This window comes from Martes martes, assembly GCF_963455335.1.
Source record: "Martes martes genome assembly, chromosome: 7".
NCBI classification, from domain to species: domain Eukaryota; kingdom Metazoa; phylum Chordata; class Mammalia; order Carnivora; family Mustelidae; genus Martes; species Martes martes.
This window is the reverse complement of record NC_137894.1, coordinates 30913288-30933032: the sequence shown is the minus strand read 5'-3', so window position 1 is coordinate 30933032 and position 19745 is coordinate 30913288. Positions and strand designations below refer to the sequence as shown.

General features: G+C 48.9%; 1 protein-coding gene across 5 annotated transcripts; it reads right to left on the bottom strand.

Moving 5' to 3' along the window:
* Window positions 1-1941: 1941 nt before the first annotated feature.
* Window positions 1942-15783, bottom strand: UBL7 (ubiquitin like 7). Of its 5 annotated transcripts, none has more exons than XM_080809195.1 (12): window positions 15708-15767; window positions 14376-14426; window positions 13995-14207; window positions 12943-13062; window positions 8568-8650; window positions 7707-7791; window positions 6915-6972; window positions 6039-6172; window positions 5736-5785; window positions 5344-5511; window positions 4681-4803; window positions 1942-2198 (listed from the first exon to the last, which is right to left on the bottom strand). In XM_080809195.1, the coding sequence occupies exons 3-12, from the start codon at window positions 14176-14178 to the stop codon at window positions 2061-2063; spliced, it is 1143 nt and encodes a 380-aa protein (XP_080665321.1). In that variant the 5' UTR covers window positions 14179-14207; window positions 14376-14426; window positions 15708-15767; the 3' UTR covers window positions 1942-2060. The 5 variants fall into 5 exon arrangements, with proteins under 5 accessions (XP_080665321.1, XP_080665322.1, XP_080665320.1 ...); XM_080809196.1 differs by lacking the exon at window positions 15708-15767 and adding an exon at window positions 14848-14925; XM_080809194.1 differs by lacking the exon at window positions 14376-14426 and having other exon boundaries at window positions 15708-15783.
* Between the last annotated feature and the right edge of the window lie 3962 nt (window positions 15784-19745).

The window sequence follows — 19745 nt, the reverse complement described above, 5'->3', positions numbered from 1 at the left end:
CCGTCCTAGGAGCCCCAAGCCCAGGGGATCTGCCTCGCCGGCTCTCCTCAGGCCTTAGTGTAAACATCTGTTTTTCTGTCTTCCCAGTGACGTGGCTCTGTGACATCAAGGACCCCGTCAGGTTTACCTGGCACAGAGCAGAGGCTGGACAAACGTTTGTTGAAAGCGTGGAGGGAACAATGATGAGGAAGGAGGCCTTGGCCCATGGAAAGCCCCAGACTCCGTCGCGGCACTTATCAGACTCAACATATATTATTTAAAATGTGGCCAAAGGAAGCAAAGCCAACTTGCCAAGACCCTGGAGGAAAGAGCTGACAAAGAAGGGAAAGGGAAATCGTGGAAACAGTTCAATTCTGGGAAGCCCTACAACTGGTAGTTCGGGGTCAGTTCCAGGGACAGAACAGGGTTACCCAAATGTCTCACAGCATAAAGGGGTGGGGGAGCTCCAGCACCTCTGAAGGCAGTCCCCGGGGGCAGAGTATGATTTGCCACAGAATGAAACTAGCTCTAGGCAGGCAGTAGCGTGGGGAGAGATAGGGCTGTGTCAGGCCCATTTGACCAAGTGGTCCCACAAGGATGGAAATGGCCTTTGTTTCCACCACAAACAAGCCAGGGACACTGCGTGCAAAGACACAGCTTTGTTCCCAAGCACAAGGAGACAGCTGGGCTCCAAGCAGACCACTGAGGCACAAAGAGGCCCGGGACCAAGAAACCGGGTGAGTTCCGAGACTTTCCACCCAATGCAAACACTTCTCAACTAGAACAGAGAGGGGAAGGCTGCAAGACTTCACATTTTCTGGAGGAGGGAAAGAACAATGTGCTATTGAGGCCACATCTGGAACCATGGGCCCCCCACGAGTACCTCCTTTAAGAGCATCACTGATAAACCGGAAAGCATGCCGAGAGAACAGGACGGGCCAACACCAGCATAAGCCAAAGGGCCAAGTGACTTGCCATTTGTCTCCCTCACCAGAGCCCCACTAGCAGACTACAGGGAGCGCAGATTTGTCTGTGGGGACCAAAGGCCAAACGCTCTGGGAACCAAAGGACAGAAGAGGCAATCCTTAGGAGTGGGGACACCTCTCGTCCCAGGAAGCGACGAGCACGAGCTGAATGACCATGACTGCGGATGCCGCGGACAGAACGTCTGCCAAAGGCCCAGGGCAGGAGCAGACCCCTGCGCTCCTTTCCACTGAAACACCATCTGAGGGGAAGGATGTGACAAAGTATTCAAAGCACACGAAACCCACTCGCTCAACTTGGACGTGTCTGCGACGCGGTAGGGAACACTGTGCCAAGGGGAATGAGAGCTCAGGCAGATGGAGCGGCAGCTTGGGGGTTGGTGCCCTCTCTTCAAGATGAAAGCTGAGCCCTGTTCGTGTTGGTGTTGTTGTTTAGTATTGTTATTTAACTGCTCTTGTATTTATGCCTTCAGGACAGAGAAGAGGGCCCTGCCTTCTGGCACGGCTCTGAGGCCTGCAGTCTGGCTCTGGAGTCATTACAGCATCAGTGGCAAAGACTGCCTGAGGAGATGAGGCCAGGGGAGGGAGGCAGAATCTTCTGGAAGCATGTGGGAAGGCAAGCTGCCCTATCTGCTTCCAGTAAAAGTAGCCCTGGCTACTCCCCAGCCTGGGGTCATGGCAGAAGCACACGCCTCTTCTGGCCATAGCGGCCACACAGCAGCCACCCTGGACACTGGGTGGCAGCCTTGCTCCAGCCTGGGGCACGTCGTGAGGATGCCACACCCCAAAGTACCAAAGGGTCTGGGGCTAGCATGGGAAACTTCTCCCAGAACAGAGTCTGGGCATCACACAACATCCTATGACTACAAATCTTCCACCCAAGGCTCAGAAGCAGAGCTGAGCCACACAACAAAACCCACACGCCCTGCTTGCCCCCCTGCCTCCACCAGCTCAAGTCAGCCAGACAGGCCACGCAACGGACAAGGCAGAAGGTCAACCATCAGATGTATTGGGGAGAGGAGAGATGAGGCACCTTCGGGGTGTCTCCCAGGGACAGCCACCTTGGCAGTTTGCTGGGGGGTGAGAAGGAACAGGAGTTCATGGGGCTCCGCCGGCGAAGATGAGCTCCAGGGCTGCCTGGATGTCGCCGCCTGTGGCCTGCAGGGCCCGCAGGCTCAGCTCGTCGTCCTGGATGCCCATGTCACGTAGCTGCTGCAGCTGAGGCTGCCACTGGCTCTGTAGAAAGAAAGGAGCAGGCAGAAGCTGTTAGCTGCGCTCCTCTGCAGACTCGCTCCGGTCTGCCCTCGTGGCGGGAGTCGGGAGAAGAAGGTGGGTTCCCACGGCTTTCAGCAGAGGGGCGGGAGGGTTCAGAGAACGAACGAGCAATTTTTCCCAGTTAAAAAAAAGGAAATGCCACCGTAAAGATCAAGAGAAGGCACAGATTACTCATAGTCTAAATTTCGAAAAATTAAACAACTTTCTTTCTCCTGCTCTATGTATAGACCAACAGACATGTACACATGGAATGGGGGGAGGGCGTACGTTTTTAAATTAGTTTTATTTCTGAGCATGACACAGGGTGAGAAGTCTCACTCTATCCACTCCCATTCCCACCCCAGAGAACCTATTTTACTTTGAGAAAATACAAATATATATTCTTAAATCCTTTTCTGAGACCCTTGTTCTACATTCAGCAACCCCTCCCACTTTTTTCCAACATAATTAATGCATCCCAGTGATCTCTCTATGCCACTAAGTAAAGACCTTTTCACTTTTTTAAAATTTTTTCTTCTTAAGATTTTTATTTGAGAGAGCATGCGAACGCACACACAGGAGTGGGGAAAGGGGCAGGCAGAGGGAGAAGCAGACTCCTGGCTGAGTCAGGAGCCCGACTCAGGGCTTGATCCCAGGATCCTGGGACCATGACCTGAGCTGAAGGCAGATGCTTAACCAACAGAGCCACCCAGGCGCCCCTAAGTAAATATTTTTTTAATAATTGTACAATATTCCAACTCATGGACGTCCTGAAATGTATCATAACCAAGCTACTTCCAACCTTCTGCCATCACAAACAATGCCACAGTGACCGCCTCTGTACAAATGTCACTTTCTACACACACATTACCTCTGTCTCCAGGATAAATTCCAAGAAATGGGGCTGTAAGGAATCACATGCCTTTAAGGCCAACAGTATTTCTTTTCCACGAAGAGTCTGCTACTGCCCTTTGCCCCTTTTTCTTTGGAGTTCTTAATCCCAAATTACTAGAATTCTCCATACCAGGGAAGTTTTGCCCTTTGCCTGATACGTGTTAAAGGTTTTTTTCCCAGTTTGTTCGGCTTCAGTCTTTGCTTGGTTTTTGTTCGTTGGTTTGGCTGGTTGGTTGGTTGGTTTGGTTTGCAGTGCAGAAATCTTCACTTTTACAAACTCAAAATGTATTACTCTTCATGTAACGGCTCCTGGATTTTGACTCTCAGCTACAAAAGGTCTCTTCTACTATAAAGGTTTAAAGAAATTAACCCACATTTTCTTTTAGTACTTTCAAAGCTTAATAATATCTCTATCTCATGAAGGAGGAAGTACACAACTTAGGGAAGACAATGTGCTCACCTGTGGGAAAGAGAAGGCAGTGGGGATGACACACAAATTCAGAGAGGTGTGGAGAGCTTTTCAAAAACCACACAAACCAACTCGGCCTCACTTACGGCCCAGGCGGAGCCAGTGAAAGCTCCCGGGCTGGACAGCCGAGTGAAGAGGCATCTAGCTGGGGAAGACGAAGGAACCGGAAAGGACAAGCTGTCCACGGTCCTGCTCCTATTCCCCTTCACTGTCCGCCAGGGCCACGCGGTTTAGAGAAAACCACAGGAGCTGGAAACCCTGTCTCTCCCACTGGATGGCTTCACGAACCTGGACAAGTTCCAGAAATGACACTCACCCCCAGGCTCAAGTGAGGAGCAAAGGAAACAGAATGCAACAGACAGCTCACACACGCAGACGTGCAAGCAAACAATGGTGCCTAGGGCCTTCCACTTAGCTGCTAGGGTGACCCGCCCAGGAAGCAGAGCAGCGATGGTATCCTTCCTTGCTGAAAACCTTCCGTGGCTCCCTGGTGATTGCAGAATCCAGTCCAGTCTCCTTACCCAGGAACTCCGGGCCTTCATGCTCAGGCTCCTGCTCCCTTTTCACTGGCTCCATCTCAGGATCTTCTCCACAAGGACATTGCCCTCTAGCCCACAGGCTTGGGTATGCCACGTGTACCTCCACAAGTGCCTCCTCTGCCTGGATACCGTCCTCCCACCTAAATACCTCCTTCTCCACCTGGCTAACCTCTAACCAACTCGCTGATAATCAGCTCTCCTGGTTCCCCTCCATGGCAGGGATGACGATGGCTTGTCTCTGCCCCAGGAGCTGGACCCAGGTCTGGAATATATGTACTCAACACTCAGTCAGTGCTTATGGAATGAATGAACGACTCCTTGACTCAAACTGCCCTAAATATCCAAGTATCCTGCCTCATGGAGGCAGGCCACAGTCACAGGGTCTGGGAGCGGAAGCCACAGGGACAACTACCCTCGCTGGGAACACCCTCTCCTGTCACACCTCAATGCCCCAGCTGTTTCTGGAGTGAAGAAAGCCCTCTGGAGAGCAGAAAGAAGCTGACTACCCAAAGTAGCTAAAAAGCTGCCAGTAACCAGGACACCAGGAGGAGGGAAAACTGACCTGAAGGCTGGGCTGCCCCGAGGCCTGAAGGGCATGCTGTAGGGCTTGGCTGAAGAGATCGTTGGTGATGGGCGTCCCTGACTGGACCCCAGAAGACATCGGCGAGGTCCCCGAGGAATGGCCCTAGAGACAAAGCAGCGGTCAGTGCCACCCTAAGAGCCACCTGGGTCTTCCAGCACATACCAGCTCCCAGCACCCCATTGTGGGGCCCTCGGGGACCCAACTACTGCCTCCCAACAGAGACCTGCATGAGACAACCACACAGGGGTACCTAAAAGCTCCAGGAAAGATTCCATCCTCTTTTGCTCCAGGGAAATGGAATTAAGCCCCTGACCTAGCCTAGGGCCCCAGCACTAGGAGAGACGCCCTTGGCAGCTACAGTGACCATTACCAGGAACGCTTAGGCCACACGGCTGAGCCCTGTCAGGGATGAAGAAGGGCACGTTATGTGAGCTATGAAGGGAGGAATTCTGGACTGTACTGAACCCTAGAGGCTAAGCCTTAAGGCCTAGGGGTGAGGGGGAGGTCGACAAAGCTGCCCTAAGAACCCCACCACGGCTCCAGGCACACTTAAGCTCAAACCAGGTGGAGTACCGAGGCCAGTACCGCTAGGGCGCTTCTCCCCTGGGGGCCGGCCTCCCTCTTCAGGCCCTCCCTCCGTACCTGGGTGCCAGGAGTCGGTGTGTGAGAGCTGCTCTCCGGAGTGCTGGCCAGGGCTAGGGCGGTGGCCAGCTCGCTCTGGGTGATGGGCCGGGGGCCGGCAGCTCCACTGTAACCCAAGGAGGCTGGGCGCGAGCTGGGGGTGCTGCTAGAGGGCGTGGACCTGGAGCTCTGGAGAAGGGAGGCAACCGGGGAAGTGGCACTGTGACAGTCCCACATGGGCCCCGCCCCTGCTACAGGACCTGCCTGAATGGCTGCCAGGCTCAGAAGGGAAGAGTAGGCCACAGATTGGCCACCGAAGGGGTTAAGACCACCTCCCAGCTTGGGTGTGCCAAGTCCCAGGGAGAGGCACGTCTCGGGCACCCTCTCAAGTGGCAAGCAGCCAGGCCACTTACTGGGTGAAAGTCGTCCTCGTCATCAGAGAGCCCTTCGAACAGGAAGCCACCTGGAGGAGGGAGAACAGATTTGGGGAGGAAGAACAGAAAGGCACAGGCGTAGCTCCAGAATCAGATACTCTCCAAATTCACATTTTCGTCTCTCCCCTTGGAAAATTACAGGACAGATGCACTCCCTGACTCAAACCGAGAGTTCCCAAGGAACGCCCTCTGCCAGGGCTATACATAGCTGCTGAGTAAAGCAAATCCCTCGGCCACTGCGGGCTCCCCAGGGGGCCGACGTTACGCCGCCCTGGGGCCTACCGGGCATGTCCCGATATGAGCTAGAGGGTGCGCTCCGCGAAGAGGAGTCGGCTCCCGGCAGCGGGGTGCTGCCAGCCACCGAGTGCAGGACCAGGACGATGGCATTGACCAGGGCTGGGTGAGCAGGCACCAACCTGAGACAGAGGCAGAAAGAAACAGAGGGTAACTGGGAAGGACCAAGTACCCTCAGCATGACAGAAGTTCTGGGTGCCTTCCAGACAATCACACTGCCCGTACCCGCCTTTCAATTCCTCAGCACCTCCCAGCGGCTGCCTCTGTCCTCCTGCTACTCTGTCCCCAGCAACAGCAGCAGGCTCTGCGCTCCGAGGGTCCCCTGCCAATGCTCCACCTGCCCTCCAGCAAGGCATGATGGGACATGTGCAGCCTAGGAGGCTCAGGGGCCCTTTTCCAGTCTCAACTCCACGGCGACTTTCTTCCAGGAAATCTTTGGGAGGTCCCTTCTCTTCCTGGGGTGGGGCTACTACCTTCACGTGCAGAATAAGGGATAGGACCTTTACTGTATCCCTTCCAAATTGCTCTAGAATTTTAGGGATCAATGCACCTGCTTCTTTCCCCATCCTGAAGTATTTCCAAGGCTCTCCAATGTCTACAGAGAGAGAGCTGAACTGAACCAGGCCCGCAAAGCCACCGCCCTCAGAACCCTGCTTCGTCTCCACATCTCCAGGTGTCCCTGCCCTTGGACTTTGTCGGTCTACTGGTAGCCCCTGCTCTTTCTCACCTCCTGACATACTTCACATGTGGACTCAGGGATAGACAGATCGGGCTCTAAGAGCAGAACCCAGGGTGACAATGAGGTTTCTGGGCCAACCATCTGGGGACGGATAGGGGACACTTTAACAAGATGGGTATACTTACGTATCAAGCATGCTGGGATCAGCGAAGACAGAGAAGAGGTCCTTGTCCTGGAGAACGCCTGAAGGAGAACAGGCCTCACCTCAGAGACTGGGAATCCAGCCAGATCCAGGAGGGCAGAGAGGCTGTAGGCCTCAGAACAACTGGCTCAACAGGGACACAGGATCACAAAGCAGCTCCCACGAAAAGGTGGGGGAACAAAGCTCTAAGAAGCACAAGTCAAGTGTTCTCCATCTTGTGCCCCTCTCATGGCCTCCCCCTGCACTTAGGTCACACGCCTCAGACTAACATGCCAGCCTCTCCTCCCAACATGTCTGGGTTCTTCCCCAAGCCACCAATGTGTGCAGGAAGTCTTTCCTGCCGGGGGCTAACTGCTGCCCCCCATTTGGCATCCTCATGTCTCATTTCTTTTTTTTTTTTTAGATTTATTTATTTATTTGACAGACAGAGATCACAAGTAGGCAGAGAGGCAGGCAGGGGGTGGGGGCAGGAAGCAGGTTCCCCGCTGAGCAGAGAGCCCGATGCGGGGCTCGATCCCAGAATCCTGGGATCATGACCTGAGCCGAAGGCAGGAGCCCAAACCACTGAGCCACCCAGGTGCCCTCATGTCTCATTTCTGATGTTAGGTAGGCCATGACTTCTCAGTGGCACTGACCACTCTTGGAGGGCTAGGTATAGGGGGCGCGTCTTGGTCTCCCCCTTCTCCCCAACAAGACTAGCGATTCTGGATAAGATGGGAATTGCCTTCCCCTGGTTTCTCCTTCTCCAACAGCTCCTATTTCTTCCGGCACTTACCGAGAGCAATAGGGTCACTGCTGAGGCCCGGCGTGGCCACAATGATCTGATCCAGAGACTCCTTATTGCCGAGCATCTTGAAGACCTGCAGGAGAAATGGGGAGGCTGGGCACTCTACTGGCCCAATCCACTCAGCAAACACCCACACACTGCTGAAGGGCTTCCTCCCTCTACAAGCTCGTGCCCACACACCACCTCAGTGGAACAGTAGCCCCAGGAAACTGACGAACCTCTTTTTGCTCTAACATTGTGGCTTACTGGAGGGTAAACAATTAAAAAAAAAAAAAGGCAAGATCAAAGTAAACCTTCAATTTCTATTCCTTTCCCTCATCTGCAGTTCTAATGTTTCCAAAATAAAAGCTCTTTGTAAAGCCTGTAGCAAACGTTCCTCTAGGTCCCAAAAGCCCTTTTCAATCTCTATAAAATTATCATTTTGTATGCATACATATGGGGAAGTTTGCAGCTCTATTAATTTGGCTTATCCATTCCCCTACAGAGACACATCAGCGTATCTGCCCAGTGAGGAAATCCAGGTAAGGCACAGTGGGCAGGCGACTCAGCAGCAAGTCCCAGAACGAGGCCCCGCAGAAACAGCATGTGGATCCACTGGCTGAAACTACATTCATTCCATGAAGCCGCTATCAGGAGAGGCGGGATCATTATCATTAGAGGGAATCAACAATACCTAGCTGAGAGAGGCCCTTTGGGGGACAAGAGGGCTCTACTGAGACCCACAGGCATGACAAAAACTCCCCAGGAATTCTCAGTAGCCATGGCGATGGGCTGCCAACTCCCACTCTACACCCCTCACCCACTATCCTGGGAAGAAGCTCCCGGCACGGGGCCTGGGCTCGCACTCACCGCCTCCCTGTAGGACGAGCTGCTGTGCAGGGCGGTATGCAGCACCCGGAACTCCCTCAGGGCAGCCACTCTGTCCACAGGCTCTGGGGATGAGACACTCAGTTACCCACAAGCCAGCCTGGCCCCGCGACAGAGGCACAGCAGCATTTCGGCGCTTTCCCCAGCACCCCGCCAAGTGGACTAGGGCCCCCGTGCAGAAACACCACTGGAGCCCCAGAGGTGAAAACCACACTCTTTTAAGCATCTCTGGCACATAAAACGAAGAGCTTCCAATTTCCGGCAAAGGTGACTCTTGCCACACAGAAGAGACAGCTCTGATCAGTCTCCTGCTGTGGGAATTCTAGACTTCTGACATTTGCAAGGGGGAAGGTATGATCAACTCAGCAGACTTTTTATACAGTGGTTTAAAATAAGTACCGAAAGCCATCTGAACAATATGGAGCGATGCTGAAACAGTATGGTTAAGGGAGAGAAATAGAACGCAAAGTTGTACATATGTTTTCTAGTAAAACTGTGTAAAATGTGTCCATGTACACGTGGTCCCAGGCTAGAAGGGGACAAAGGGAAGAAGAGGACTTAGGTAGGGTGGCACAATCAAGGCTGATTGTTTCCTCTTTGGTATCTTCTTCCAGGCTTCTATAATATTATTCTGGATTTGAAAAAGTATATATAAGAAGGACCCAGGAAACACACTGTGCTCCTAGGGTTCTTGACAACCTTGCATTAAACGCCCCACAGCAAGTGCTTCGCTGAGACTCAAAGCTCCCTTCTGATCTTTGGACACTATGATTCAGTCCCATACATGGGAAAGTTTAGCAGTTGTCTTAGTTTTCCTTGGTTACTTTACTATTGAGGACATCAGCCCATTTCATAGCGGAAGAAATCTGGGTAAAAGGAGAGGGAGAAGGTAGGAAGTCCACACTGGGTCACACTTTGAAGTGTGGTTCTCCTCACCCAGGACAGCTACCTGTGATCATACACACTGTGTACTGCCCAACTCCAGGGTCATCGGTCCCAAAGCAAGGGGAATAGCACCTGGGGTCTGGGGCAGCAATCATGTCCTTCCCTCTACTTCTAATCAGAGGTACCTTTCAACAAAGATTCATCTTAAGTGAATTACCCAATTTATTCATTCAACAAACACGAAGTAAGCCATTTACTCCAGGCCTGGTTTGGGGAAAGGCAGAGGAAGGCACGAAAATAAGACTCCCTACCACCGTAAAGAGCTCTCGGAACAGGAGAAGCAGCGAGACTAGATCAAAGCCACAAACACACAAGGACAAAGTAACAGGCCGAGCGCTCCGCAGAGATGCAGGCCCCAGTTAGGGTATGAGGAGCAGGAAGCAGTCAGCCGTCACGGAGACGGCGGGCTAGGACACAGAGCCATCTCCCAGGGGAGACCATCTGAGAGGGTGCTCAAGGCCAAGCAGATGTTTACTAGGGGGAGAAAGTCCTAAGCTTAAGTGAGAACATGTGCAAAGTCACAGAAGCCTAGAACAATGAAGGGCTTTGACAGAGCAGCAAGTTGGTTTTTGTGGCTGGAGCTCAGGGTACACGTCGTCGCTGCTGAACAGCAGGCTGAGTGAGATCCTGAAGAGACTGGTAACTTGCCACAGAGAACCATCAAAGGGATCCAGGTGGGAAGGAAGGGACTGAAAGGTTCTCCTCCTACAGGCGCTAATCGAGTGGGAGATCAAGAAATGTGCTTCCTTTTGTAAGAGCACTCAAGGATAAAATATCCAAAATGCCATCATGATACGATTCTTTTCGGATCTGAGTTTATTTTCACTCACAATAAAACATGATTTTGTTTCAAAAATAAATCTCAGGACGCCTGGGTGGCTCAGTGGGTTAAAGCCTCTGCCTTCGGCTCAGGTCATGATCTCAGGGTCCTGGGATCGAGCCCCGCATCAGGCTCTCTGCTCGGCGGGGAGCCTGCTTCCCTTCCTCTCTCTCTCTGCCTACTTGTGATCTCTGTCAAATAAATAAAATCTTTTAAAAAATCAATCAATCAATCAATCAATCTCTAGGCCAAAGGGAGGAGGAAAAGGACTCTTAATAGCTTAAGCCCGCCATCAGCGGAAGAGTTATGGTTGCCTCCACAACATCCCTGAGCTAATCTCAGTCTCACTCTTTGGAAGTGGGAGACAGCCAGCCCGATGGAAAGAACATAGGTTCTGGAGCCAGGAAAACCTGATTCACATCCCAGCTCTTGCACTCACTTTCTAAGTAGATGATGACCTTGAATAAACACCTTTTCTTTTTTCTTTTAAAGATTTTATTTATTTGAGAGAGAGAGCATGTGCGCGCCACCCACGTGCCCCTCGTGCATGCCTGCAAGCACAGGGAGGGGCACACGTGCACGCCTGCAAGCAGGGGGAGGGGCAGAGGGAGAAGCAGGCTCCCCGCTGAGCAGGGAGTCGGAGATGGGACTTGATCCCAGGACCCTGAGATCATGACCTGAGCTGAAAGCAGATGGTTAACCGACTGAGCCACCCAGGAGCCCCAATAAATACCTTTTCTAATGCTCCTTTTCTTCATCTATAAAATGCTAATGCTGTCATCTGGCTGGCAGGTCTAATGATGAAACGGGGTATCAAAGAGAAACAATCTGGCTCGAAGGAGCAACATATGTTACTTTCCTTCTGGCAGTGCCCTCCAGCCGAAGACCAGAGGGGCACACCTGGGGTGGACCACATTGGGGTTACAGCTCTGTACAGAAAGGAGGGTGCACACCATGGTAAGTGTGAACACCTCAATCAGATGACATCAGAGAAGACTGTTAGGATTTGGGCTTTGGCTGTGATGTGGGGGGACATTTAAAGAAGCATGGTTTTGCTCTGGGTTGAAGGCTGTCAGGAAGTGGGGAGGACTTTATTACTGGGTATCTTAACAGTTCATACTTACGGGCACCTGGGTGGCTCAGTGGTTTAAGCCGCTGCCTTCAGCTCAGGTCATGATCTCAGGGTCCTGGGATCGAGCCCCACATCGGGCTCTCTGCTCAGCGGGGAGCCTGCTCCCCCCTCTCTCTGCCTGCCTCTCTGCCTACTTGTGATCTCTCTCTCTCAAAAAATAAACAAAAGTCTTTAAAAAAAAAAAAATTCTTACCTAGAAGAAGGAAAACTAGAACAAGGCCAAAGCTGTAACTGGTAAAAATGAAACAATCATGACAGGGACCCAGGGGTATGTGGTCATTTTTGTGATATGGACCATGTTCGCCGCTTGGTCTCTATTCAGAAATGAGAGGGATCTTATTGTTGCCTTGATCCATTACTTTCTCAGAGTGAGTGGCCTTATAGATGTTGGTGATCTGTTTCAAGGCCTAGCTGAGTACCAGGCCAATCTCTGAATGTCAGAGACTGCCTTTCTCTTTCTCATTTCCCACAAGTGGACAAAAGAAGATCTTTTGGGGGCGCCTGGGTGGCTCAGTGGGTTGAGCCTCTGCCTTCAGCTCAGGTCATGATCCCAGGGTCCTGGGATCAAGACCCGCATCGGGCTCCCTGCTTAGCAGGGAGCCTGCTTCCTCCTCTCTCTCTGCCTGCCTCTCTGCCTACTTGTGATCTGTTTGTCAAACAAATAAATAAAATCTTTAAAAAAAAGAAAGAAGAAAATCTTTTTATCCTTTATGTTTAGAATTGAAAAGAGGGGAAATTTCAAGCTTATAAACAATCACGGCCATCATGAAAGTACAAAAATATGTCAAACTGCCAGTTTCACAAAGCTAATCTTTTCACACAGCTTAGTTTTATCCTTGGGAAAGCTTTTAAAACACAGATAGAAAAATTTAAATTATGAATTCTAAGCAGCACCTTTTATTAATAAATCAAAAAGGCATTAAAGGTCTTGTAAGTTTACTCCAAGAGCTACTTTAATACTGTTATTTTCAAGCTTCGGGAAATTACATTACCAGGATAGCAGGAGGGATCAGACTGAATAAATCACCACCTAGGGCCACTTGTGGGGAGATTTGCTAACAAAAGGACACACTACATCATTACAGGAACACAAGGTGTTTCCAGCTTTTTTCTAATGAGAACAACAACAACAACAAAAGATACAAAGTTCACTGAGAAATCCACTGTTAATCTAAAGAAGTTTAAAGAGACACACACTCCCCATCCCACTAGGAAATAGTGGGTAATGGACTTAAAAAGTAGAGCAACAAACCCCTTTCTGTTAGTGGTGTTGACAGCAAGTAGATAAAAACTGCACTCTATTACCAAAGGGAGACTAATCCAGTAAGCAATAAAGATATCCTCCATCACCATCTCAGTAAATCGCCTCTTTATTCCACCCAGGCCAGGCCTCAAGAACACACGGACCCTTTCCTTGGAGAGATTACAGAGGCTCTCCCCATCTAAGGGCCCTTACTCACCTGGTTTCTGATCAGGCTCAGGCCAGGACTTCCGGAGAACATGGACTGTGGAGCCAGGTTGAATGCCATAGAAGTCAAGGGTCTGGTCATCTTTAAGCTTCCGGCCACAGTATATCAGATCTAAAAAGAGAACGGTCCACTTATATTTTGCTCCTCAAAACAATGTAGATGGTTTCTGCCCCTAAGAAACTTATCTTGATTGGACAGATAGCCAGAGAATGATATTTGCTTTAAAAAGTACTCTTATTGGGGCGCCTGGGTGGCTCAGTTGGTTAAGCGGCTGCCTTCTGCTCAGGTCATGATCCCAGCGTCCTGGGATCGAGTCCCGCATCGGGCTCCTTGCTCGGCAGGGAGCCTGCTTCTCCCTCTGCCTCTGCCTGCCACTCTGTCTGCCTGTGCTTTCTCTCTCTCTCTCTGACAAATAAATAAATTTAAAAAAATCTTAAAAAAAAAATAAAATAAAAAGTACTCTTATTTAATACATACATTTTAATAAAAATCATTAGCAAGTACCAAGTCCTGGAAACTGCTCAATTTAAACAAATGGGAAAATGAAACAACAAAAAAAGGATGAACCAATTGGATCCCTCAGCTATTACAAATTATGTTTATAATCTAATTTAATTCCTTCTTCCTCCACCTTGAATACCCTTGCCATCCTCCTTTCCTTTTTTATTACCTTCCCTCTAACCAACCAGGCAAACAAAAATCCTTCTAATCATCCTTCAAAACCCATCTTGAATACCATATACTGGGGGCCTCCCCCAACGATGCGCTCCTCTGTCTCTAGTCTACCCCAAATTCTTGCTCTTCCATGTCATAGTTAAGGAACTCTGTGATAAAGTTGCTCAGTTTAACGCACAACTGAAATGGCAACTGACAGTTTTATTACACGGTTTGTGTTTCTAGTCACCCAACAACACTCACTTCCCTGGACTGTTAACGTGATGAGGCAACAAATCCCAAACTCTTAATTTACCCCCGTAATTCCGGAAGTATCTCCCCAGAAAGAGATCAGAACAGCAGCCCATTCCCAGTCCACAGAGACTCACCAATCAGCTCAGGGTCTGGAACCGATTCCTGGAGTTTGCCAGCAATGAGCTGCTTCAGAAATGAAATACTGTAGCCCCCCAGGGAGTATTCACCCAGCTCTGACTCTGGCAACTGGAGAATAGACTTTGGGGCAAGTGGCTGGTCAGCCAGCTTCACCGCCAGGTGCCAATCTGAGAGAGACATCCTCTCTCTTTCGCGCTCTCTCTTTCTCCCTGTAAAGAAACAAAGTCTCACTGGTTAAAGAGCAGACCACCAGCCTACACCATCCCCACCCCACCAAGGGGTTGAATGAAAACTAATTCAGTGTGACACTGTTGGAAAAACACAGGATGCAACATCGGGAGGCCAGAACTAGAATCTGGAGTCCTCTCCTTACTCACCCTATGATCAACAGCACAAAACTCCAGCTCTCTGGGCCTCAGTTCCTTCATCTTTAAAGTGGACATAAAAACACCATCTCATTTAATAGGAATGTTGTGAGGTTCAAATGAGATCATCCAACCCTCTCCTTTATGTATGCTCCTTATTTCCAGTTTTCTTCATCAACTCTTCTTGAACTGCAATAGCTTTGTAACAAGCTCCCTGCCTCTTGCCTATCTCCCTATCAAATATCCATGCTACAAGCCAACATATCCCTTTCTTTTTTTCAACTCAGTAGAGTTAACATACGGTTGAGTATTCTTTTTAGGTGTACAATTTAGCAATTCCACAATTCTGTACATTACTCACTGCTCATCCTGATTAAGTGTACTCTTAAGTCCCATCACCTATGTCACCAATCCCCCCACCCAGCTCCCTTCTGGGAACCATCTATTTGTTCTCCACAGTTAATCATCACTTTAGAACACAGACCTTATCAAGTCATTCCTCTGCTTAGAACTCCACCAATGACTCCAAACCACTGCTATGAATAAGTCGAAACTCCACAGCCTGGCATGATAACATTTTTTCTGTTCCCTCTGCGGGCCTTCCTCTCCCCCACCCGCCAACAGGGCCCTGCCCTACCCTAACCTCCCCAGCACTCACACTGCATGTAATTCCTCCTCCCTTAGGTCTCTTAGCAAACTCCTACCAAGATCAACTCAAATACAACCTCCTCAGCCCCCTCTCCCTTTCCTCTGAGGTTCTCACGTTCCCTCAAGGCAAAGGGTAACAAATATCTATTTAATTCTCAACCCTCCACCCCCAACCCATTCTAGGAGGCCCTGGAAAGCAAAGACTAGAATTTTTGCCTTTGTTGTCCCACTGCTTGGCAAATGTGCCCAGAAAATGCATAGAACTCCGAGGGTGGAAGAATCTCATAGGACCAGGGAAGTCCTCGTGATAATCATTCCAAAGAGCATAACCTGATTCCAAAGCGGCCTCTAGTAGGCAAGTTAAAAAAAAAAAAAAAAAATGCCGTGTGGCTTTGAGGCATCCTCAAGGTACCGATCTACTTTAATACTGCTCAGGTTTATAAGAATAAATACGTCTTTTTATATACCATATCTCATTTAATCCTCTCAATTGTTCCTTGAGGCAGACATTATCATCCAGATAATACAGACGAGGGAACTGAAACTCGGAAAGGTGAAGTTACTGGCCCAAGGTTATAGACAGCTAGTAGTGGGGCAGGGACACTATCTTTAGGTGACGACCCCACCGCTCCCACGGGACCAGATAACTAGTAGACACACGCCTCGCCCGAGCAGCCCGAGACCCCGCGCCCTCACCCGTCCCGCGGAAGGAACCCGGCCGCAGAGCCGCCGGTGTAAACACACTCCGGTCCACTCGCCGGAAGCCGGAAGCCCTGCGCTGCACTCTGGGAGTTGCAGTTTCTGCTGCAGCCCCGCCCTTCTGAGGGGCCTGTAGGCTGGTGGCGCTAGTGGCAAAGCTTCCGGTTGACGGGGAGGGCGTGGCTTCTAGGCCGCTTGAAATTTGCCGCGCTTATCTACCGGGCTTTCGTGGGCTAGGGGCCTGGTACTTGTCTGCTTTCCAGGGCGCGAGTCGTGGGAGGTGGGCCTGGCGCCGTCCCGGGAAACGTGCAGAGTCCGTGGGCTACGGCGGGCTCTGACGGCGCCGCCAGAGGGAAAGCTTGCCCGCATCCCCTCTCGCTGCGACCCTGGCCCCCCTCAGCCCCGAGGGCGCTTTCCCAAGCGGCCTCTTCAGACACAGCCCCGCGGTACGTCGCCGTCCTCCTCCTAGAAAACGGCGTTCCCCCGGGTGAAGTCAGCCTCTTCGGTGTGCCTCTCGTCGCCAGCCTGCCTACCTGTGGAGGCAGATGGGGAAGGGAAGGACGCCTCCCTCTAAACCATGGAGGGTTGTTACTAAGTGGAGTTCCTGACACCTCAGCACGCCGTGGCGAGGTTTATCTAACAGTCATCCATAGAATTCGGGGAGAGGAATTTCCACTGAACTGTCACAGGGAAACTGCATATTTTAGATGCACGGTTAGAATGGGATTGTTTGCACAGAGATTAGAATTAGCGCTAAAATGTTGAAGAGGGGCAGCATCTAATTGGATTCCATTCGAGAATTAAGGACTAAGGAAAGCAAAACAAACCAAAAACCAGGTGAAGTTAATGAAGTTGATCGTAGCAGTTGAAGGCTGATCTAGTGTGCACGAACGTGGAAGTGTAATTCCAGAATATTCCGACGTAGGCCCAGGGATTGGGACAGCCACTGAGCAGGGTAGCTTGACTGAGGAGAGCAAACAGACTGCATGGTCTGAGAGGACCAAAGCATTGAGCCCCTCAGAGATCGTACCTGACACCACTGCATGAATTTGAAAACTTTTAAAAATTTGCACCCTATGTCAAAGGGCAAACTGGAAAAACAAAACAAAAAACGATGCATCAGCGCTCAGAAGACAGGAAAAATTATCTCTGCTTGGTTGGGCAGGACCATAAAAAGGGAGTTGATGGTGTGAAAGAATAGTCTTACCTGAGAATCTGAAGACCCAGGTCTATACTTTGTGCAAGTTTGTGTTCAGACTTTCCCAGAAACATCCAAAATTGGTCCTAGGATCTGCATTTTAACATAAAGTAACAGTAGGATATAAAGTCCAATGAACAGATGCAGAAACTGAAGCACTATTAAGAGATTAAAAATTCAGTGGCAGGAGAAAATGTGTAGCTGGGTGGTTTTGTGTGAGTTAAGTTGTTTTGGCTGAGGTCTGCTATTTAATAAGGGGGGGCGAAGGCAAATAACATGTCATTTGAGTGTCTACAATTAAAAATTTTTAATCTAATTTATTCTTTTACAGAGAGAACAAAACCCAGATCTATATGAATAAAAAATATAGAACTAAAGACGTAAGAATAAAATCAGGTAGAATGCTCAAAGTGTTATCATAAGTATTAGATCACGTTTTGTTAAGTCCACTTTATTTAGAAAGAATTTATATATAATGTACATTTTAAAAATGGTCCTGGGGCTCTTGGTAAAGCAAATTTAAATTATTAAAGGCATTAAAGAAGATATCAAGCCTTTAAGACATGATGAAAAAAGAATTTGAGAAGAGCCAAAAAGAACTTTTTGAAATAAGTATTGTCACTGAGATTAGGAATTGCACAAATGTGGGTCCTTGTCAAGAATATATATTGTGAATATTCTCCCAATTAGTGGCTTGCTTTTTTACACTCTTAATGGTGTTTTTATTTATTTATTTTAAGATTTTATTTATTTATTTGACACAGAGAGAACGATCACAAGTAGGCAGAGAGGCAGGCAGAGAGAGAGGGGGAAGGAGGCTTCCTGCTGAGCAGAGAGCCCAATGCAGGGTTAGGACCCAGGACCCTGAGACCACAACCTGAGCGGAAGGCAGAGGCTTAACTCACTGAGCCACCCAGGCGCCACCTAATGTTGTTTTTAAAGAATTTCTTAGAAGTCCAATTTATGAAATTTAATATTGTTGGTTGGTGCTTTTTATGTCCCATTTAAGAAATCTTTGCCCTGGGGTGCCTGGGTGGCTCAGTGGGTTAAGCCTCTGCCTTTGGCTCAGGTCATGATCTCAGAGTCCTGGGGTCGAGCCCTGCATCCAACTCTGCTCAGCAAGGAGCCTGCTTCCCCCTCTCTCTGCCTGCCTCTCTGCCTACTTGTGATCTCTCTCTGTGTGAAATAAATAAATAAAATCTTTTTAAAAAAAAAGAAAGAAAAGAAATCTTTGCCCTAATTTTGAAGATGTTTTCTTGTGTCATCTTCTGTAAGTTTTATCTTTCACATTTAGGTCATGATTAATTTTAATTAGTTTTTATGTACAAAGTGAGATAAGGAATCAAGGTTTTTATTTTCCATATGAGTATCAGTTGATCCAGCACTCCTTTTATTTTTATCCTGTCCTCACTGAATTTGTCATAAGTAAGGTGACTGTTTTATATGCATCAATTTCTGATTATTCTATCTCAGTGATATATTTTTCTATTCCTGTGCAGATACCATACGACTTGATTTCTGTAGCTTCAGAATAAGTCTTGATATCTGGTAGTATACATCCCCCAGATTTGTTTTGTTTTAAGATGGATCTATCACTAATAGTTGATGATTGTTAACTTTCTTTATACTTCTAAAAATATAACTATATTGAATTAGATAAATGCATGTATTCAACAAGATTTAGATTATACTGCACATGTTTAGTAAGCTAAATATTTCCCCATATGCTCATGTTTGAGAACATGACTTTTCCAGTTTTTTTTTAAATATTTATTTATTTTGTAGAGGGAGAGAGTGCAAACAGAAGGAGTGGCAGAGGGAGACCGAAGGAAGCAGACTCCCCACTAAGTGTGGAGGGTGATGCAGGGCTGGATCCCAGGACCCTGAGATCATGACCTGAGCCAAAATCTAGTCTGACACTCAACCAACTGAGCCACACAGGCACCCCCATTTTTATTTTATTTTATTTTTTTTAAAGATTTTATTTATTTATCTGACAGACAGAGATCACAAGTAGGCAGAGAGGCAGGCAGGAGAGAGAGGAGGAAGCAGGCTCCCTGCTGAGCAGAGAGCCCCATACGGGGCTCGATCCCAGGACCCTGGGATCATGACCTGAGCGGAAGGCAGAGGCTTTAACCCACTGAGCCACCCAGGCGCCCCACCCCATTTTTATTTTAAAATAATTTGAAGTTTACGGTAAAGTTGCAAAAATAATAGAAAATAGCTCCCTTTTAACCTTCACCTAAAGCCCCAATTGTTAACATTTTACAACATTTACCTTTTCATTCTTTCTCACCCTCTCTAGATATGGAAGCAGGCTCCCTGCTAAGCAGAGAGCCCGATGCGGGGCTCAATCCCAGGACTCTGGGATCATGACCTGAGGCGAAGGCAGAGGCTTTAACCCACTGAGCCCCCCAGGTGCCCCTCACCCTCTCTAGATGTATTATTCTTCTCCCAACCCCATCCCCAAGCCATTTGAAAGCAAGTTGCAAATATAATACCCCATTACTCTGAAATATTTCAGTGCCTCTTTCCTGAAAACAAAGACATGCTCCCCTTCATAGCCACAGTATAACCTATCAGAATCAAGAAATTAATATTTATACAATACTACTGTCTATAGTTAATCCACAGATGAATTTCAAATTTCAACTGCCCCAGGTAGATGGAAACTGATCATCTCACTGCTGTTTTGTTTTCTTTTTCTTTTCTTTTTTTTAAAGATTTTATTTATTTATTTGACAGAGAGAGACACAGCAAGAGAGGGAACACAAGTAGGGGGAGTGGGAGAGGGAGAAGCAGGCTTCCACTGGGCAGGGAGCCCAACACGGGGTCTG